This window comes from Brassica napus, chromosome A9 (genome assembly GCF_020379485.1).
Source record: "Brassica napus cultivar Da-Ae chromosome A9, Da-Ae, whole genome shotgun sequence".
Taxonomy (NCBI): Eukaryota; Viridiplantae; Streptophyta; class Magnoliopsida; order Brassicales; family Brassicaceae; genus Brassica; species Brassica napus.
The window spans coordinates 34,025,290-34,047,682 of NC_063442.1; the positions used below are offsets into that span (position 1 = coordinate 34,025,290).

The window sequence follows — 22,393 nt, forward strand, 5'->3', positions numbered from 1 at the left end:
GTCTTTATACAATTCTTAGTGTTAAGAATTGTGTCTTCTCATTATAAAAGACAAATTAATTTTCAATTAGTTGTTAAAATATCTCAATAAGTGTCTCTTTTATAATTATGTGTCTTTTCATATGCAATAGAGTGTCTTTTGTAATGTTTTGTCTATTCATAATATATTGTAAATGTACTACTTATAGTAACTAAATATTCTTGAATTCAAAAAAAATGTTAAAAGTTGTCTGTTTTCATATTTAAATGTGTTTTTTTCATCTTAAAAGTTGCTTTGATGTAAAAGAAGTTAGCAAAATATATAAGTATGTGTCTTTTCATCTTAACATCATGTCTTTTTATTTTAATAAAAAATATATGAGGATGATTTTTTTAATAATTATATTAGTTAAGTGAATCATTGCAATTATTTGGTGGAACAGTTACAACTGATTAAATAAAAGATTGCAAATGTTGATCATATAATTTTTAGTAATGAACCATTGCAATTTTTCGTGATGAACCACTGCAACTGTTGGTGATTGTAATTCTTGGTGATCAATCATTGCAACTTTTGCTATTAACTAACCATTGCAATTTTTAATCTTCTTTTTTTTTTTTTTATAACATCATACTTTATTAATCATAAATGTACGTTTACATAATCTTCATGTAGAAGATTTGTTATTGTTACAGGAACATAATTATGAAAAATAAAAGAAATTGTTTGTGAGCTTGTCTTTGCAAGCTTATCAGCCACCTTGTTTGCTTCTCTTGATATCCAACTAAATCGAACATCTTCAAATTTTCGGGACCACCATGTGATGTCTCTAATCCAGTTGTAGCCTGAGAAATACAAATTCTTATCTCTCAAAAACTGAATGGCTTTTAAACAATCACTCTCCAGGATTATTTTCCTATAACCTTTCATCCAACAGTGTTGAAGCGCCATTAATATAGCTTGTAATTCTGCATCCAAAGCATTTCCAACCTTTTCTCCCACCGCTTGTACTGCTCCATTATAAGTTCCAAAATCATCTCTTATTACCCAGCCAGCAGTGCTTTCTCGTTCCGAACTTATATAAGAACCATCAACATTACATTTCATATATCCTGAGGGCGGTAAAGCCCATCTTTTAAGAGCCTCTACCTCTCTTCGCTGGTATGATCTTGATCTGTCTGCCATAGCATGTGCTCCTATATTTCTCCATTCATTTGCATCATTCCTCGCATATCCAAGAATAAAGTTCCATGCTGTATGTTTGTGTTGAAAAATTAACCTATTCCGACTTTTCCATAGTCTCCATAAGATCCATATTGGTAGGTCATTGTAATGTTGTAGCCGCACTGAAGAACTAACAAATAGACAAGCCTGTATTCTCTCCTCCAGTGTTGCATTAGAATTATCAATCGTTGTATTTGCAATTCCAGAGGCTCGCCAGATTTGCTTAGCATAATCACAATCAAAGAAAAGATGAGATTCTGTTTCCTCTGTTTGAAAACATCTCTTACATATCACATCCCTTGTAATGTGTCTCCTCCTGAGATTATTACCAGTAGCTAGACTACGAGATAATAACTTCCAAAGAAAATGTTGTATTTTCGATGGTATCTTTGTTCTCCACATTTTTTGTTTCAGTAGCTGATTCCCATTTGTAGGTTGAATCACTGTGTTTTCAGGTAAGTGCATTGCCACCCAATAACCTGATTTAACAGTATAAATACCATCTTGAGTATAGTGCCATCCAACAAGATCTTGTTGCGCAACCGGGCTGATTTTCAGAGAGACAATAACCTCAAAATCTTCCGGTTCAACTACTAGTCTCAGTTTGTCCAAGTCCCAACCAGTATTATTACTATGGAGGTACATACTGACTTTCTCTGCCTCATCCACTTCAGTGATTGGTCGTGGTGGACGTGGGGGATGTACCTGTAACCACTGATCCGTCCACATATTTGTAAAAGAGCCATCACCAATAAGATGTCTCATTCCTTTCACAATCAACTCCTTGCCATACATGATAGATTTCCATGCATATGAGGATTTCCTTTTAACTGTAGCCTTTAGTATATCTCCTTCAGGGAAATACCGAGCCTGCAAAATGCGTGCCATCAAACAGTTTGGATTCTGCATTATCCTCCAAACTTGTTTACCAAGTAACGCTTGATTGAAAGTTTCCAAATCTCGAAAACCAAGTCCACCTTCCTTCTTTGGCAAGCAAACTCTTTTCCAAGAGTACCAGTGCATACCTTTATTTTCACCCGAACTCCACCAGAACCGTGCCAAAATACCATTGATTTCTTCACATACCTCCTTGGGGAGTTTAAAAATATTCATTGAATATATTGGCATAGCCATAGCCACTGCTTTGAGCAGGATTTCCTTTCCTCCATGTGATAAGTGTCTTTGCTTCCATCCTTGAGTGACCTTCTTCACCTTATCAATAATATATGCAAACATCTCACTTTTCTTTGACCCAAACTGCTCTGGTAAACCCAAATACTTTCCTATCCCTCCAATATTATGAATCCCCAACAAATTCCTCATGCGAGTCTTAGTAGTTGCAAATTCCTCATGCAATTTTTAATCTTCTATATAAAGAGTTTTGGACGTTAACAAATTAAAAACCAATAAATCACAAAAATCACATATAAACTAGAAAATAGGGAGATTCATTGTTATTGAACATATAAAGATCTTTGAAAACACATATAAACATGAACTCTTTTTGTTATGCTTATATCTTAACCTAAACATGTAAATTTTATTTGAAAAACTGATAACATTCCAGAGTATTTATATCTCAATATTACTTCGACTGCATAAGAAAGGATGTGATGATTATACTTTATGATTCCTGTGATGAAATCAAGCCATGACATTAATTTAGACTTGTTCTAATTCAACCCTAACATTTTATTTTATTAAAAAAAAAAAGATAGCAATCGTGATCCATGTTTGATTTGGTTTGATGTTGAATCAATTCACCGACTGACTCTTGGTACTCACAACTTTTATTTGTGACTTTTCACATCGCAACCATCACAAAAGTCAACCGCTTGCATATCATTTAATTTCTCAGAACTATTTATGCATGCACACATTAGTATCAAGGATTGGTGACTTTTCATACTAACAACTTAGGAACCGTTAGTTTCAGAAAAAAAAACTTAGGAACCGTCAACTTAAACGCATAATCTATAATATTCTATCTCACGCATGCACATGTCACTAAAACTCTTCAATATACAAAGCATATTATTCGTGCATGAATCTATTCAGAACATTCAAGCGTGTGTTCGTAGCGTATTGGAAGAAACATTTCTAATTTCCAGAACCTTTACGCAACAACGGTTACGGTGTTCCTAACAGACCATGTGCATATACATGATTATGAACACACGTTTGATCCATGTAACATACATTTACCAAAAACTACAATCGTTTCCTTTTAGTTACTGTGAATTAGACAAATTTAGATGGCATACAAATGAGAAGGGACCAGTAAATATAAGTCAACAGACTTTTGCTACGGTATCCAATTTCCGTGATATTTTTTCTCAGAAAAAGAGCATATATATATATATATAAATAGTAACTGATTTTGTTATTGACATATAATTAATAATTTTTAAAAAGAGTACAAACTAGTAATTCTAGTATGGTCTTTTAATAGGAAAATTTATTTAAATGTCATGAAAAAATAATTAAAATTTGTTCAGGAAATGGTTGGAACTAAAGATCATGTAACAATTGTAAGAAGAAACCTTAAAAGATGGAGACACACTTGTATGCAATATTTATTCTAATATAAATATAACCGGAACATAAAGTTTTATATAAATATATTTAATACTATGAAAAATATATTTTATATATCAATATTAAATTTGATTATTTATTAGGTATCAAGAAGAGTTGATTATTGGTTTATATACATATTCTTTTATAATGTTTAATAAATATTTTTTAAATATTCTAAATAAATCACTAATCGAATTAGTCGAATTTCTAAGTTATTATGAATACATAAAATGATAATTCTATTTATAAAAATATTTATGATATTAAATAAATAATATACACGAAAAATAATATACATTGACGATGATGCTAAAAACAATGTATTAATGTCATTTTGAGTGAAAATCTTGTTGGTCAAGAATTTTTTATTCTGTAAAAATTAATTCATGTGACTTTAGTTCTAATTTTGTTGGTATAACAATAAGTAAAATAAAATAAATGTTACTAATAAGGTTGCTGACAAATATTATTAGTTGAACAATATATAATATATGTATTTATGTGTCTTTTTCATTTAAATATTTTTATTGATAATTTTTGGTTATTTTCTCATTTTACTTAATATTATTCATTTTAAAAGTCTATGGAAAGTCAGGATATATTTTTTTTCTCTTTTTTGGCGTATAAACTTCTTTAAAGCAATAAGAAGATGTTTTATATAAAAATATAATTTATGCAAAGTAGCATATATTTTTTAATTAATGTGTTCAAGATAGTAACTTAGAACATGCATAGAACCTTCAATGTGTGTGTTTTTTTACCAACTGGTTATAAATTTTAAGTTATGGGGGTATTTTTCACGTAACAATTGAACAGTTTATGAATATTTCTTTTTATTATTTTCAATTTTTCTCTATTTAAAATTTTATTTTACATGAAAATGCATTTGTTTATTAAATAGTCTTTTTCTTATGAAGACATGCATCCTATAATATACTAAAAAATGTTTTTGAAGTGTAACCTTTCAAAAATGTTTTTATTTTTAAGTTTAAATAATATTTCAGATAAAAATGAATCTGGTTACTTCAATGTGTTTTTAATTTTTGCTTGAATAAATTGAAGTATGTTTAGACTCTTTTTAATTAGTTTCAAATGTTTAGTTGTTTTTGAAAATTTCAAATAACTTAGTTAAATGGATAATAAAACATATATATTATTTGGTATTGACATATTTGTAATTTTATCGCAACCAAACCTATAAACAAAATATAGATTTTTAGTACTATAAATAAAGTAATATAGTTTCATGAAAATAGGTTTGTAACACATGTATTTTCTCTAATCATAAAATATAACATATTTATTTTATAAAATGAGTTCCCGTGCGATATCGCACGGGTTCCTTGCCTAGTAATATATAAGTAGAATATTTTTTTAAAAAAAAGTGTTTCGAAAATAAAGACAGACCTTTTAGTTACTTTACTTACACTAATCTCTTTTGCTTTCCTTTTATAAAATAAACTAAATTTACAGCAGTAAGATTAGTAAAAATCAGCGCCGCTTGTTCTTGCTTCCGACCAAGAGTGTGAAGTAAAACAGAACCCTAAACAAGAACCCCCAAGCTACCGTGATCAACAAGCAACTCCATTTACTCATCTCCGTGATCCCCTGCTTCTTCAAAATATCAACCCCCGTCGTCACACACGTCTCCGCCGTCACATTAAACCCCAGAACACCGCTCATACTCTTAAGCAAATTGATTTTCACAGCATCCGGAACTTGTCCCAGCGGCGAACTATCAAACATCTGTATCCCTCTTACAAAGCACTTCGTCGGATCTTCAAACTCGTTCTGAAGCACACCTTCGTAAGGGTACTTCACGAGCGAGAGGTAATGAAACCATAACCAGTAGAGAGGGATCCTATCTCTGGCGATGAAGAATCCAGAGAAGAGGAGGAAGTAAGCTAAGATCGCTACAACCACCGTGAATCCAATCATCACATGCGATACGACGCCGGATAGGAACGTCACGAATGAGCTTCCCGCCCAAAACGCTGCCAAGATCGTCAAGAAGAAGAATAAGAACCCCTCGGAGCCTCCGGCGAGACCAACCGCAAAGAAAGTCGTGGCGGCGAAGGTAGCGGATAAGATAACAAGAGCTGGGAGGGAGATGATCGTGTGTGCGAGGACGTACGACGATCTACGGTAAGCGTTGTAAGCGGTTTCTCTCATGAAGATGTAACGCTCTTAGAGAAAGACTGGTATGGCTTCGGCGCATGTGTAGAACGTTGTTGACATTGCGAATGCGAAGAACCCTAAACGTTCTTGTATGCCTCTCGGTGAGTTATCTAGCTTCCAGAACATTGTAGCTAGGATTGTTCCGGTGACTAGCACAGCTCCTAGGCGGATTCCGAAAAGCTCTGGTTGTCTTCTTGAGTTTAGCATAGATCTTTTGGCAATGACTAGAATCTCAGTCCAGAATGGGTTTGCAAATGTTTGAAATGTTGATTTTAGGTTTGTTTCTCCTCTGGAGGACCGGTCCTGATCATAGTCAAGTGATTTTTAAAAAAATTATATATATATGCTCCCAAAATTTGTGAAAAAAGAATTATATAAACTTCGGACTAACCCTCAAAATCTCAGGACCGGCTCTGCAGGCGGAGACTAGCTTCTCTCTTGAGATGCTTGCGTTGATAGCGTCTTTGAGAGAGACATTAGTGTTTCTTGTGGTTTGGTTTAGGGTTTCCTTTGCTCTCCATTGCTTGTGAAACTCAACTAGGGTTTTAGTTCCTTCTGGTGAATCTTCCAGCTCACGTATTAGGTCAAGTGCGAACTCTGTCTTGTTCTCGTTTTCGGGGATAACGTGACCATACTGTTGGGGATGGATTTAACCCATCCACAAAGCCCATCGAACAAAGGGCCCAGTCCAGCAAACCGAGTCGACATCGGCGCAGAAGCCGATTCTCGAGGCATCGACTCGACAGGGAGCGCCGATAGTCGAAGCAGAGAGCAAGCGAAGCGAGGTTGATCGACTCAACGGCTCAGCGAGCATCTCATAATCAGGCCCGAAAGGCCGACAAAGCCCAATCAGTAAAAAGAGATTAGGTTAAGGTAATCGAACAGAGTATAAAAGGAGAGGAAGGCAAAGGAGAAAGGCATCGACACTTAGCTACACAAACTTAGCGGCGAGATTAGGGTTTATCATCCGTACAGTCATTTCTCTGCTATTTGTACTTTTCCGGTTTAAGCTCTCACGAGCTCCGGCCTGCTTTTACTTTCTCCACCTTTGTAACATCATCTCGAAATCTAATAAACGCCTCTGTTCGACCCATTTTTAGTATTGTTTACTTCACCGAGACCAAACTCACCTTAAACAATTGGCGCCCACCGTGGGGCGAACAGACTTAGCGTTTCTAGACCGATATGACCACCGGAGGTACGAACCTTGATACCTCCGGAGAGGAGCCGGCACTCACGCCTCCTCCCCTCCTCTCGTCGGAGTTCATGAGTTCAGTCATAGCCCGACTTGCTCATCAAGAAGAAGTTCAGAAGACGACGAACGATCAACTCGCCGCTATCGTAGCTGCTCTTAGCACCTCCACCGGTAACTCACAACCGCTTCGTCGTCACCTTTTCAATACAAACCCCCCTACTCCGGCAGAAGGACGATCGACGAACCCAGTCGATCCTACTCTCCAACTCGCGGAAACCCTAGCCGCCGATGTTTTTCCTACAACGTCAGATTCATCGACCGTCCGAGAACTCGCCGAGCTTAAACTAAATTTCCAACAAATGAGTTCAAGGATCCACCAAGCAACGAGCGCAGTACCCGAGATTGACAGTGTCATCGCATCAACATCGCGTACTCCTTTCACCGAGGAACTGACGGAGGTTAAACTCCGAAAGATGGACAAGTTGCGTCTTCCAGAGTACAAACCAGGAGGAGATCCCGTCGAGCATTTGACAGCTTTCAATATTGCGGTAGCAAGGGCCAGACTCGCCCCCGACGAAAGAGACGCGGGATACTGCCAACTCTTCATTGAAACACTCAACGAGCAAGCCTTAACCTGGTTCTCGGGACTCGAAGAGAATTCAATTAGAAGCTTCAAAGAGCTCTCCTCGGCCTTCCTCAAGACTTACATCATGTTCACCAAGCGCGAAGCAACGGCTTCGACCCTCTGGAACCTCAAGCAAACGAAGGACCAGAATCTTCGTGATTACATGGAGCGCTTTAAATCCGTCGTGTCAAGGATCAACATCCCAGACCACATCGCCGTTGATGCCTTGAGGAATAATCTCCTTGTGGAATGTAAGTTCCGAGAAGATCTTTATCGATGCACCGCCACGACGCTGCAAGATGCCGTTGCTCGTTCCCACAACTTCATTCGCATGGAAGAAGACACTAAAGCCATCTTGAGCAAGCACAACCCGGCGAAGCAATCGGCTCCTAAGAACGCCGTCACAGCTCACATCGAACCTCGTCAGCACGCCCCAAGCGATAAAAATAACCGAAAGAACGGTCTCCTTTACGTTGTTGACGAAAACGGGAAGAAGTGGAACACCTTTCATCGGGAAACGGATCCTCCAAGCGAATCCCCCCGAGCAACCGCCCCAGCCACAGTCGCCCAGGTCGATTCGGCAGCGGGATCTTCCCGGACCCCACCAGGGCTTACTAAATCGTGCAAACTCCACGGTGTAAAAGGCCACGACACTTCAGAATGCAAAACACTTTTCGCGCAATTCCTCTCCTCACTTGAAAGCGGTGAAATCAAGATTCCTCCTCCGAAGCCAAGAAGCGAGAACAGTTGGAGCAGAAACAAGGACAGGAAAAATCAGCGAAAAAATCCGGCTAAACCGCGTCAAGACGACCAAAAGCCAAGGAATGCCGAGCAAATCCCACACCCAAACGACGATGGTGACGCCTCGGCTGACGAAGATCCGCCGGCAGCCAGACAAAGGATTGAAGTTATTCGCGCCCAACCGGAGTCTTCATCAGACGAAGAGAGTGATCTCGAGGAAACCCTCGACCCGTTGGACTTGCGCGTACTTCTCAAACGAAAGACCACGGCGACGAACGACAAGACTCCCGGATCTTCCGATCTCCGAGTCGAGCTCAACGCCAAAAGAAGTAAGCGTTCGCTGAGCCCAGGATCTTCACTGGCAACTACTGACGGTAACCATATCGTCGATCTACGAGATCAACTTAACGCGCGAGTCGGTGATCTGCGTACAAAGCTGGACCACAAAAAAGCCGGGCCGCCGAAAGAAAGCGAAGACCTCCGAGCTCTTCTCACCAGGAAGCAATCGAATACCAGGCCGCGGATCAACGTGATTATGGGAGGATCTCCACCGTGCGGGGATTCTGTACGAGCGGTCAAAGATCACCGACGAATGGTGGACACCTCGCAGCGCTGGCCACAGAAGTCCCCAGCTGATCCTCCAATCTCTTTCTCGACCGAAGACCTTCTCGGAGTAAACTTTCCTCACAACGACCCTCTTCTCGTCGTTTTGGCTATTGACAAATATGACGTCACCAAAGTGCTGATCGATACCGGAAGCTCGGTCGATATCATCTTTCGCGAAACTCTCGAAAAAATGGGAATCGACTTAAAAGACGTGAAGCCATCTTCCAGAACTCTCACCGGCTTTAACGGCTCCTCTGAAGTGATCATGGGAACTATTCGTCTCTCGGTACAAGCTGAGGGAGTAGCTCGGATGGTCAAGTTTTCGGTAGTCAGCACCAAGGCTCCCTACCACGTGATACTAGGTACCCCATGGTTATACTCCATGCGAGCGATCGCATCAACGTATCATCAGTGCGTTAAATTCCCGGGAATGGACGGTACTATTAAGACAGTAAGAGGAGATCAACGGGCTGCGCGAGATCTCCTAATCGCCACGGTAAAATTGCAGCGATCTCAATCACTAGTCAACTCGATCTCCCCTCCTGTAAGCAAGATCTGCCCACAAAAAGAAGAGGTGCTCGAAGTCCCAGTCGACGAATCGGATCCAAGTAAAGTGCTACGAGTAGGCGCTTATTTGTCGGACGAGATGCAGCGCACTATCACGGATTTCTTGAAGCAAAACTTGTCTACCTTTGCTTGGTCGATGACCGACATGAAGGGAATCGACCCGTCCATCACGACTCACGAGCTAAACGTAGACCCAAATATCAAGCCCATTCGACAGAAGAGACGAAAGCTGGGTCCCGAAAGATCCAAAGCAGTTGTTGAGGAAGTCGAGCGATTATTAAGCGCGGGCTCGATAGCAGAAGTTCGTTACCCGGAGTGGCTCGCTAACCCAGTCGTTGTCAAGAAGAAGAACGGCAAGTGGCGCATGTGCGTCGATTTTACTGACCTCAACAAAGCTTGCCCGAAAGACAGCTATCCGCTTCCGAACATCGACAGGCTTGTCGAATCAACTGCCGGCAATGAAATGCTCACGTTTATGGACGCTTTCTCGGGATACAACCAGATCATGATGCATCCTGATGACCGAGAGAAGACGTCGTTCATAACTGATCGAGGAACGTACTGCTACAAAGTAATGCCCTTCGGGTTGAAGAATGCCGGCGCGACCTACCAACGGCTTGTCAATCGCATGTTCGCCAAACAGCTCGGTACAACGATGGAAGTCTACATTGATGACATGCTTGTCAAATCAATCCGAGCAGACGACCACCTGGTACATTTACGGGAGTGTTTCGACATCCTAAACGCGTACAAGATGAAGCTAAACCCGGCCAAATGCACCTTCGGCGTATCGTCCGGAGAATTCCTAGGCTACATAGTAACGCAGCGAGGAATCGAAGCAAACCCTAAGCAAATATCAGCTGTGCTCGATCTACCCAGTCCAAGAAACTGCCGAGAAGTCCAGCGGCTGACAGGCCGAATTGCAGCACTTAATCGTTTCATTTCCCGGTCAACCGATAAATGTCTCCCTTTTTATGATCTCCTCCGAGGAAACAAAAAATTCGTCTGGGACGATAAATGTGAGGAGGCTTTTGGTCAGCTCAAACATTACCTGACGACCCCCCCTATCCTGGCAAAACCAGATATATGCGACGTTTTATCCCTCTACATTGCGGTCTCATCCGCCGCAGTCAGCAGCGTGCTAATCAAGGAGGACCGAGGAGAACAACGACCTGTTTTCTACATGAGCAGGAGGATGACTGGACCAGAAACCCGGTACCCGACACTTGAAAAGATGGCCCTGGCCGTCGTCGAATCAGCGAGGAAACTCCGCCCATATTTCCAATCACATTCGGTAGAAGTTCTCACCGACCAGCCGCTCAGAACTGTCCTGCAAAACACGAACAGAGCCGGCCGTCTTACCAAATGGGCGATCGAACTCGGAGAGCTCGACATCACCTATAAGTGCAGAACCGCTGCTAAGGCCCAAGTCCTCGCCGATTTTCTCGTGGAGCTATCTCCGGAACTCGCTCAAGATTTGGAAACCTCGGATTCAACATGGATCCTGCATGTCGACGGTTCCTCGACAAACAAAGGCTCTGGAGCAGGAGTTCAGCTTCAATCCCCATCGGGAGAGCTCATTCGACAGTCGTTCAGCTTCGGTTTCCCAGCATCAAACAACGAAGCAGAGTATGAGTCACTCATCGCAGGCCTTCGCCTCGCCAAAGCAGTCAAGGCTAAGCGACTCAGTGCATATTGCGACTCACAGCTCGTCGCCAGTCAGTTCAGCGGTGATTACGATGCGCGCAACGATAGAATGGATGCTTATCTCCGAGTTGTACAAGCATTGGCTAAAGAGTTCGAATTCTTCGAGCTCACCAAGGTTCCTCGTGGAGAAAATGTCTGTGCGGATGCGCTAGCAGCACTCGGAAGCAAGCTACGCGATCAAGTCAAAAGGACTATTCCAATTCATCGAATCGAGAAACCAAGCATCGACATCTCAACGGAATCAGCTAACTTCGTCACCACAGAACTCGAAACAACGCCCTTATCCGAGACCAACGACGACTCCGAGATGACAAACCAAGATCAGTTACTACCCGACTGGAGGACTGAATTCATCCAATACCTCACCACGGGCACACTCCCAACGGATAAATGGGCCGCAAGACGATTAAAGAGGCGCAGCGCGCATTACGTCGTCATGGAAGAAGAACTCCACCGAGTAACGGCTAACAAGGTCCTCCTGAAATGTATTTTTGCCGAGCAAACGCAGCTAGTAATGGCAGAGACTCACGAAGGAGCAGGTGGAAACCATTCTGGAGGTCGGTCACTAGCCCTGAAGATTCGGAACTTAGGATTTTTCTGGCCAACTATGAATACCGACTGCGAAGCATATGCCCGGCGATGCGACAAATGTCAACGACACGCTCCGAGTATCCATAGCCCAACCGAGTTGCTACGAACATCCGCAGCCCCTTACCCATTTATGCGATGGGGGATGGATATCATCGGACCAATGCCGAATTCTCGCCAACGCCGCTTCGTGCTAGTATTGACCGACTACTTCACCAAATGGATCGAAGCAGAAGCCTTCGCGCAGGTTACAGAGAAGGAAGTTCGTGGCTTTGTCTGGAAGAACATCATCTGTCGCCACGGTCTACCATACGAGATCGTGACAGACAACGGATCACAGTTTATGGCCGGAAGTTTTAAAGATTTCTGCAACAAATGGAACATCCGACTAAGCCCTTCGACGCCAAGATATCCTCAAGGAAACGGACAAGCAGAATCCTCGAACAAGATTATCATCGACGGAATCAAGAAGCGCCTTGACCTCAAAAAAAGGACATTGGGCCGATGAACTTGACGGCGTGCTCTGGTCGCACCGGACAACCCCCCGAGGAGCGATAAAATCTACTCCTTTTTCACTCGCTTACGGGATGGAGGCAATGGCTCCAGCCGAGGTCAACGTAACAAGTCTCCGCCGGTCCAAGATGCCTCAGCATGTCGAGCTTAATCAAGAGATGCTGCTAGATGCCCTAGATGGGCTAGAGGAGAAGCGCGACCAAGCCTTACTTCGAATCCAAAACTACCAAAACCAAATCGAGAGTTACTACAACAAAAAGGTCCGATCGCGTCCTCTCGAGCTCGGCGATCTGGTTATGAGAAAAGTCTTTGAGAACACCAAGGAACCCAACGCTGGAAAACTCGGCGCAAATTGGGAAGGACCGTATAAGATCACTCGAGTCGTCAAACCAGGAGTATATCGACTCGAAACTTCCCGCGGAGAAGCAGTTCCACGAGCTTGGAACTCCATGCATCTTCGTCGCTTCTACTTGTAAAACGAGTACCCTTTCAGAACGAGTAAAATGATCTACATCACCGTTTTACTCGCAAAAAAAAAAAAAAAAAAAAAAAAAAAAAAAAACCGAGTAGATGCACCCTACGGTCACTTCTACTCGTCCAAGTAAATGACTACCAAGTCACTTTTACTTGGACCAAAATGAACTACGAAAGGCTTGATCCTCCCCGGAGGTACGTAGGCATCCCCTCTACGGGGTCCAGCCCCAACCTAACAAAAAATACATCTCGTCTCACTCCCTCGAGTAAAAAATGACGAGAGCCAAATGATGCTAGCCCCTTAACTCGAAAGCGGCGCACGAGCACTCATCCCACTTAGTCGACGATATCCTGATCAGATATCGAACGAAGGGAAAAACAGAGTTCCGCGTCACCGATGCTCGAGGCATTGACCGACTCACAAGCGAAATTTCTGGATCTTATTGCAAATCGAAGAATAATGAGTTGGCCGACCAAATTTCTCTCGGTTACCGCGGAGCATCCAGATACCTTTTCCTCGGAAACTCGTTAAAAGTCCTTGCCTTGTTTTTTCTTTGTTATTTAGTTACAGACAAGGCTAACGGGAACGACTTAACGAGAAACGAGTTACGATTCGAAGCAAAGCAAACATTTGATAAAAAGCAAACATCCCGAGTATCGAACAACAAGACCCATATGGGCCAACGGTACATAAAGGTTCAAAGGTCTCAACGAGACCGAAGTACAACATAAGGAGAAAAAGTCTACTAAAAAGCAAACTGCGAAAGTACAACAAGAAGAGAAGGTCCTCGACCAGATAGCAGCTCCCTATTCGTCACCAGCGGGAAGATTCTTGCCACCATCACCGTCTTTTTCTCCGGGACCCGAGATGCGACCAAATTTGGCTGGGGCTGGCGCAGTCGCGTCCGCAATAGGCATCCCCGCAGGAACATCGTCACCCTTCTCCGGGTCTTCCGACGAGGAAGCGGATGAGCTGGCATTCTTCGACGCCTTAGCGGGGGAATCTGTTAGCACAATGGTCGGCACTGCCCCGTCCTTGAGAACAACCGCTCCCGCCGATGTCTGCTTCGCGAGATCAGCATCTTGATCGGTGGGTTGGTTGGAAGACACAGCAGTTTGAGCGGGCCTCTCCATCGGACCCTCAGAACGAAGAGGAGTACGCAGAGCAACAGCGGCCTCCGAATCTATCAGATCGATATTCGACCCAAACGGGTCGAGCTGGCTCCAAATTTCTTCGATCAGAAACCGAGACTCCAACACTAGCGGAGAAAGGCAGAGATCTTCCGCAGGAATCTCCTTTACCTCCAAGCGCTCTGCTTCTTCCTCGTAGTGCTTCTCTTGCCCGATGAAGAAGTCGATGGTTTCCTGCGGGATTTCTACACCCGAAGCCTTGATCTGCTCAAGACACTTCCTCGTCCCGAAGGCCTGACTATAGAGACACCGAGCATCATCGTAGTTGTCCCTTTTGTCCTCGCGGAGGGAAATCCTATGAAAGCGCTTCTCGGCTTTAGCAATCATGGCAATCAGCACGCGGATCCTCTCGTGCGTAACCTCGTATTTACGAGATTTCCGAAGCCTATCCATCTCCTCGGAATGTCTCAGCAGTTCCGCGGCCATCTTTGCCTCCAGGTCGGCCTTTTCCTTCTGCTGCTTATCCACCACGAGCTCTAGATTGTTCATCGCCTCCTTGCACATCTGCAACTCGGCCGCGTCAGATGTCCGCGTCTCGTCAAACGCCTTTCTAAGGGTTTTTTCTCGAGCAATGGCGTCTGCCTTCTCTCGTGTAGAAACCCGGAGAGCTTCCTCCGTTCTCTTCCTAGCCTCCTCGCCCTCACGAATCTGTTCTTTGGCTCGTCTGAGAGATGAATCGTATTTCTCGATCAAAACGTTCCAATCACCATGGCTCTGATCAAAACACAACAAGGAAAACTTAGCTAAAGTAACTCAAGGCTCAAAGAGAAGATAACGAACAACCGCTTACCTTTACAGACGAGCAAGCAGCATGCTCATATTCATCTTTGAAGATGAGATCTCGTACCGAAGGGAGTTGATCGGGACCGCCTTTAACCAACCGCAACAGGCGGGCACAATCTTCCGGGTAACAAGACAGCGGAAGTTCGCGGGTGAATTCGAACCTGAATCCGTCAGCCGGGGTTTCCTTGGGACGACCAGACACTCGGGTCTCAGATCCCTCAGTGATATGAGCAGGGGACTCGTTTCTCGAGCGGTCTTGTTGTCCCCCCGAAGTCTGTACTTCTTGTGGACCCTCGGCAGAACGCAGATCACCGGTTAAGGCTCCGCGAGACACCTCCTCGATGACTCGACCCTCCCGCTTCCGCCGGCGAAAGGCGATAGTCTCGTTCTCGTCATCCTCCGAGGTCTCGACCCCCGGGATAGCTTCAGGAACTAAAGCCTGAAGTTCTTCTTCACAGACCGAGGATGAGCGGGGCATAGCCAATTCTTTCTTCTTCATCTTTTTCTTCTTAGGAGCGTCCTCGGCGGGCAAATCCCCGGCTTTCCGTTTCTTACCCCCTTTTTTAGAGGAACCATCTGCCCCAGTTTGCCCCGGCTCAGAAGATTCCTTCGGACCCTCGGCCTTTTTCTTGCTCTTCTTCAAGCTTTTACCCTGCGAGGAGCCACCAGTACGCGTTTGCTCAGCAGCAATTGGGGTCGCCTCTACCGCTTCCAACCCCGAAGGGCCAACCCTGCTCCCGGAAGCGCCTCGCTTGGCGCCTATCTTTTCAGCTACAATAAGACTAAGGTCGGGCAATTGCTTCATTGTCTTGGCTCGGTTGATCTCTTTCTGCTCAGCTCGAGTAAAGAGGGATAATCTCTTCGAAGTCGATTGATTGACGAGGGGAAGCAAGTTTGAGATCCAACGTTCTGCAAAGAAAAATTCTTAATACACGCTATTCACTTGCTAGGAAAAGCAGAAGGGAAACAAAAAAAAAACTCACGACTAGCAATTTGATCTATGGATCTTTGAATTCTCTCCCGAGTAAAGTCCTCCCAGTGATCTTGCTTCTGCAACGCAACGATCCGAGCACTCTCCTTCCAATCCTCGGGATAAGTGGCGAGATTCGGATGACCAACTACAAAAGGAAAAGAGACGCGTTAGACGAGCACATGCTACAATTGTCACATAAGATACTGTGCAGTACCCATCTCTGCATTCCAGAGAACGCGATAACCAGACTTCGGAGGCTCCTCGAACGCTGATCTGTTCGACTTCACATAGAAATACGAACGCTGCCAGTCTGAGGTTTTGGTCGGGTATCCCGTGACCACGTTATAATTTGGGCGCATCCTCGTCGAGACGAGCCCATCATCGGAAATTGAGACTGAAGTCAACTCCTCAAACGACCTCACACTCATCGATGTCCCTGCCTCAGCCGCGATCACCGATAGAACGACCATTAACCGGAGAGAACCGTTCATCAACTGGCTTAAGGCGACTCCTCTGCGGAACGCATAAGCCGTGACAATTCGGGGAATTGGGAACCACAACTTCGTGTCGCTCCGAAAATACGACTCGTAAATGCATTGATATCCCTTCGGAGGCGACCAAGGCCTCTGATCCCGTTTTGGAACGATGAACGAGACCCCGTGTGCATTGAGATCTCGGAGGATAGCTTCCACCGACTCCACGGTAGACTTCGTCCTCTCGACGTTGGACCAATCTTGTCCATCGACGACCGAAGGTCGAATTCTCCAAACCTCCAGGGGGCTCTCCTCAGCGAAGATGTTCCCAGGGTAGTAGCTGATCGGGACAATCGAGGCGTCGACCGCTTCTTGACCGTCGTCGTCACCCCGGAACTGTTCTCTCGCTTCCGAGACCAAGAGACGCTGCGATAAATCCATATTCCCCGTATCCATCATCGCTTCGTGATGGACATCGTCAGAGTCCCGAGAAGAGACCGCCCCCTTTCCCTTTTGTTCTCGCGTCAAACGATGAGATGACGACATCTCGGATACTCGCAGATCTAAAAACAGAGATAAAGAGAGAGAAAGGAGCGTAGAGAGAGAAAGTACCTTTAGCGCTGCGGAGGAAAATGAAAAGAAGTGGAGAGGGGGTCGCTATTTATAGAGAGAGATAAGCGCGGGGATCAAAGCGTCATCATTACGCCTAATAAGGCCTAAGTGGGCCTAAACCCAATTAGGCGCGTGATCAACAGATGCGCCGGTCCGTATTCTCGACCCGTAAGCGTTTATCTCACGATCGCAACGCGTGAGAAACGGACGCATCAATCCACTCCCTCGATCGGGGAGTATCGATTGAACGGATTGACTCCTCAACGACCTGTCATTTGCTCGGATTGAACCTTTTGTTCTCCGAACCACAGACACCAAATTCATCAAAGATCGATTGCTCGACCATCAATGAACTGGGGGGGGACTTACTGTTGGGGATGGATTTAACCCATCCACAAAGCCCATCGAACAAAGGGCCCAGTCCAGCAAACCGAGTCGACATCGGCGCAGAAGCCGATTCTCGAGGCATCGACTCGACAGGGAGCGCCGATAGTCGAAGCAGAGAGCAAGCGAAGCGAGGTTGATCGACTCAACGGCTCAGCGAGCATCTCATAATCAGGCCCGAAAGGCCGACAAAGCCCAATCAGTAAAAAGAGATTAGGTTAAGGTAATCGAACAGAGTATAAAAGGAGAGGAAGGCAAAGGAGAAAGGCATCGACACTTAGCTACACAAACTTAGCGGCGAGATTAGGGTTTATCATCCGTACAGTCATTTCTCTGCTATTTGTACTTTTCCGGTTTAAGCTCTCACGAGCTCCGGCCTGCTTTTACTTTCTCCACCTTTGTAACATCATCTCGAAATCTAATAAACGCCTCTGTTCGACCCATTTTTAGTATTGTTTACTTCACCGAGACCAAACTCACCTTAAACACATACTCTGAGAAGAACCGAGGGAGATTTGTCGGTGAGCCACTGTAAACTGTGTTCCCTCTTGACAGGAAGAGTAACTTGTCTAGCAAGCCTAAGATTCTGTAACTTGGCTGATGTATAGACATGATAACTATGCTACCACTCTTTGCAACTCTCTGAAGCACTTTAACAACCATGTAAGCACTTGTAGAGTCCAAACCCGAGGTTGGCTCATCGAGGAAGAGAATAATCGGGTCATGTATTATGTCGATTCCGATTGAGACACGTCTTCTTTCTCCTCCCGACACACCTCTATGTCCCTCATCACCAATCACGGTCGTGGCTGCGTTCCTCAGACCGAGCTGGTCGATCAAAGCTTGGACACGTGCTTGCTTCTTCTTCTTGGAGAGTGATCTTGGGAGCCTGAACTCCGCGGAGAACATTAAAGTTTCTTCCACGGTGAGCATCGGGAAGAGAAGATCGTCTTGCATCACGTAAGCTGATATGACTTTATGAAGGCTGGATTCAAGAACTTCACCGTTTAGAGTGATGGAACCGTGTAGGCTCTCTTTTGCGATACGGTTGGCTAATGCATCGATGAGTGTTGACTTCCCTGACCCGCTTGCTCCAAGAACGGCCATCATCTCTCCTTCTTTGGCTTCACCGGAGATACCATTGAGGAGTATCTTGGTATTCATCTCCATACCATCACCATCGGAGCTCCCGCAACAGGGAAGTGGGTTAAACATATTCTTGATCTTCACGCTGTAAGTCAAGTCTTTGAAGGAGAGGACGAACGGAGAAGGAGAAGTCAAGGGATAAGAAGAAACCGAGGAGAAGAAATTGGAGGCAAGTGCGATATCCAAAGCCTGACTCCGGCCGTTCTGATCATATTCCATACTCATGAGAAGCTCTGCAAGTGTGACTGAGACTTTAGGTGTGTTTCTATGACCTCTCTGGAAACCCATGGACTGGTCAGTGTAAAACAGAGGAAGGTCATCGCTCTTGTTGGCCCGTATGGCCGGAGATAGTTTGTTGAGCAAACCAGACATCACGTGAATTATTGTCTAATAAAGTTCCTTTTGGCCTCTCAGGCGATGTGTCTAAAGTTTGTGATAGAAATGAGACTTTTATAGAATGTTTGGATGGGAATAAAGAGATAGAAACTTGTCAAATTGTTTGGTGATCTCTAAATATCTAACTCTAGCTTTTGTAGCTTTTTATTATATATACGCAGATAGCTTTTGTTTGTATGAGTGTATTTATATAAATATATAATTGAAGTTCAAGAATAGGTGAGGAGTTGGGCAAATCCATTCATGTTTTTCCATGTATGTGTGCATACGTCTCTTTCTTGGGGCTTAAGGTACTTTAGAAAATCGTATTAAAAATTTAAAGTGATTTTGCTCCCAAAAGTAAATAGATTTCATGAAATTGCGTATTTATTTCACATTTATTGAGTATAACCTGATTTCTGGAGTTGTAATAAGAAACAATGGGTAAAATTCATTAATGTAAGATTGACAAGGAATATTTTCATAACACTACGATTCATCTGCCCCTTTCTATTTTAATTTCTATTTATCTTTGTATGTAGTTTTTATTATTTTCTAGTTATTTGGTTTTAGTCACGAGCTTTTAATTTTCAATTTATTTGGTTTTAGTCACGAGTTTTTCTATTTGATTCACAGGCTCGAGAGACACTGTTTTTAGTGTGGACAATGTTTGACTAATTAAGAAGAAGGTTTGGTTTTTGGGTGTTTTTCAAAAACAACCCATATTTTCAAGTCAAATCCAAAACCAACCCCTTTTTTTTTGTTCATACTATTCATCAATAAAATTTCCATACTATCCTTATGTTTTTGAATTATTCACAAAATTACCATTTTTATTTGTTTTTTTATTAATTTCGAAATTAACAAAAAACCAAATACACCCTAACCATTTCTTCTTATTTACAAAAATGCCATCATCATCAATTTTTCCAACCACCATGAACCACCATTTTTGAGCTCTAAAGCTCTAGAATTCAATTTTCAACCACTTTTTTTCTCATTCTAACCCAAAAAACTTCATTTCCTCTCATTTCCTCTACATTTCCATCTAAAAAACTCTCATAACTATCATTTTCATAATCACAAACTTCATATTTTCGAGTTTTTTCATTAGTGAATCGTTAAAGATGCTTCTTTTTGCTCATATTTGGAGTTTGGACGGTTGAAAAGGTTGGAAACGAGCTTTACACATGAAAAGGTAACTATTTACATGGTTTTCGTTCTTTTTTCAGATCTGTGTCGCGATGGTAGACTGTTTTGTATGTCTACGCCTCCGTGGAGACTTACGATGCAGTCTATTTGTCAACGCACGGGTTAGTTTTGCAATTGACCAGACAAATTTTTTTTCTAACGCAGACTTCCCCAGTAGTCTCCGTCTTTACCTTTGACAACAAAAATAAAACTTTCGGTAGACTTAATAAGACGTTTACCTAAAAGAGGTTAGTTTTTCATTTGACCGAACTTTTGACTTTTCAAAATAGACTTCAACGGAACTCTACAGAATGTAGACTGCCACCGAAGTCTATAAAAGGTCAGTTTTGCATTTGACCAAAACTTTGACTTCGTGGAATAGGTTAGTTTTGTGTTTGACCAAAAAGTTTAAAAAGCAATCAAAAATTTATTAAATTGTAGACTTCATATGCAGTCTTCTTATCTTAAAAAAAAATGTAGACTGCGTATAAAGTCTACTTTTTTATTTTGGTCAAATACAAAACCAACCCGTCGGATTTGAGAGTAGACTTCACAAGAAGTCTACACACCCGTAGACGTTCATTTCAATCTACTGATTTGAAGTCAAACTTGGTCAATTGCAAAACTAACCTCTTTCAAAAAAATTCAAACATGTAGACTGCATATGAAGTCTAGTTCTGAAAGTCAAATCTTGGATGAATTCTGGTCAATTACAAAAAGTAACATTTTTAAATTGTATACCGAAAAGAAAGTCTACATGTACAAAATCACAACTTTTATTCAACTATAGAAAGCAACCCGTAAAATGGTCAATTGCAAAAACCAACCCAAAGAGTAGACCTATTTGACAGTCTACGTCTGTAAACTGAAAAGAACGTCTACATCTTCAGAGACTGAATATTAAGTTTGCATAGAAAAATCTATAAAAATGTGAATTTGTGTATTATTTATTAAATTTTTTCTAGATTTTTTGTTTGACAGTGTGTGTTAGTTAATCCTAATGGGTTTGAGTGATTTTGAAAAGAATTTTTTTTATAATTATGAAGGTATAATTCATTTGATTTGACAATGTTGTTAGCTAATAATTGTAGACGTATTTGTAAGTCTTCGTTTATAGTTTTGCTAGTAAGGCTGAGCTTGTTTCAAAGCTGAAGTCGGTGACTGTGGAATATAAATTTACATTCTCAGCATATAAGACAACGAAAACTCTGTATGTGGCTAAGTGTCGTGTTCAAGGATGTGGTTGGAAACTTAGAGCGAGTGTGAAGCATGGGCCAAAGACATTTTAGATGACAAAATATTCGAAAAGGATGAAGAATCGGAAAGGTTGAAGAATGTTCATTATGCATGATGGCTGTACACATAGTAAACTTCTTGAAATGACACAAGAAAATTATGATCTGGACAACAAAATTGAGAAGATGGTGCTAACCTATTTCTTACCAAACATCATTTAAAACAAATGACTCCGAATAGGAAAATACTCCTCTTATGCCTGTCACGAATAATCGACAAGTACGGAACTTGATCGAGTTATCTAAGACACACTTTGTACGCCTTTGTGTATCAAGTCTGCGCCAAATACACTAAATTTTTTTGGATTGACTATATGTTAGATAATAAGTGTAGACGTTTTTGTAAATCTACAAATGTAGACTGCAGTTGAAGTCTACGTCGTAAATTCTATTAAAAGTGTATTTGTGTATTATTCATCATATTTTTTCATGATTTAGTTATTTTACAGTGTTTGTTAGTAAAATTTTAATGGTCTTGGATGAATTTCACAATTTAATGTGTTATAATTATACACTTGATACTTATTGCAAATTGTTTTGATTAGGGGAAAATTTTGTATAGATTTTCTTCTTCTCACATGTGTGTTAGTTATTATTTTAGCTTATGGTGGTTTTACTTGTTTGGTTGGTTAGATCTTGTGAAAAAATTGATATCTAACAAAAAATTAATAATATCATACAAGTGAAAACAACTAAAAATGAATACAATGTTTATAGATTATGCATTAAAAAATTATTTAAAAATTAATATTTTATTATGAAAGTTATTACAGAACAATATATTAAAAAGTATTCTTGAGTATGTTTGATTTTTCATAATCTTGATGCTTCAAATAAAGTCTTGGAAAAGTACCTGCAAAATAAGATAGAGTTATGAGAAAAACATAAGATAAAAAATAAAATCATATTTTAGTAGACTTTTTCTTAAGTCTACGTAAAGTTATTGTTTAGTAGACTTTAGTTGAAGTCTACAATAATGGAAAATTTTCATAT

General features: G+C 42.1%; 3 protein-coding genes and 1 pseudogene across 3 annotated transcripts; all 4 read right to left on the minus strand.

The window, feature by feature from the left end:
- Positions 1-1,643: 1,643 nt before the first annotated feature.
- Positions 1,644-2,526, minus strand: LOC125578187 (uncharacterized mitochondrial protein AtMg00310-like). Its single transcript, XM_048740527.1, has 2 exons — positions 1,774-2,526; positions 1,644-1,682 (listed from the first exon to the last, which is right to left on the minus strand). The coding sequence occupies exons 1-2, from the start codon at positions 2,524-2,526 to the stop codon at positions 1,644-1,646; spliced, it is 792 nt and encodes a 263-aa protein (XP_048596484.1).
- Positions 2,527-2,675: 149 nt separating this feature from the next.
- LOC106362696 lies at positions 2,676-6,951 on the minus strand (annotated as a pseudogene).
- A 6,651-nt stretch (positions 6,952-13,602) lies between these two features.
- On the minus strand, positions 13,603-16,946 carry LOC106386480 (meiosis-specific protein ASY2-like). Its single transcript, XM_048741112.1, has 4 exons — positions 16,139-16,946; positions 15,935-16,069; positions 14,959-15,860; positions 13,603-14,882 (listed from the first exon to the last, which is right to left on the minus strand). The coding sequence occupies exons 1-4, from the start codon at positions 16,941-16,943 to the stop codon at positions 13,785-13,787; spliced, it is 2,940 nt and encodes a 979-aa protein (XP_048597069.1). The 5' UTR covers positions 16,944-16,946; the 3' UTR covers positions 13,603-13,784.
- A 903-nt stretch (positions 16,947-17,849) lies between these two features.
- LOC106362710 (ABC transporter G family member 20-like) lies at positions 17,850-18,911 on the minus strand. The gene has a single exon (XM_013802568.3). It carries the CDS (start codon positions 18,909-18,911, stop codon positions 17,850-17,852), a length of 1,062 nt encoding a protein of 353 aa, XP_013658022.1.
- Positions 18,912-22,393: the final 3,482 nt, after the last annotated feature.

Bases quoted from the DNA above. Each gene is read 5' to 3' on its own strand.
- LOC125578187 (XM_048740527.1), bottom strand. From the start codon at position 2,526: ATGAGGAATTTGTTGGGGATTCATAATATTGGAGGGATAGGAAAGTAT. The intron at 1,683-1,773 runs GTTATTGTCTCT...CTGTTAAATCAG, and splicing joins TTGAACCGGAAGATTTTGAG to GTTATTGGGTGGCAATGCAC.
- LOC106386480 (XM_048741112.1), bottom strand. From the start codon at position 16,943: ATGTCGTCATCTCATCGTTTGACGCGAGAACAAAAGGGAAAGGGGGCG. The intron at 16,070-16,138 runs GTACTGCACAGT...TTCCTTTTGTAG, and splicing joins TCTCTGGAATGCAGAGATGG to TTGGTCATCCGAATCTCGCC. The intron at 14,883-14,958 runs GTAAGCGGTTGT...TGTTTTGATCAG, and splicing joins CTGCTTGCTCGTCTGTAAAG to AGCCATGGTGATTGGAACGT.
- LOC106362710 (XM_013802568.3), bottom strand. From the start codon at position 18,911: ATGTCTGGTTTGCTCAACAAACTATCTCCGGCCATACGGGCCAACAAG.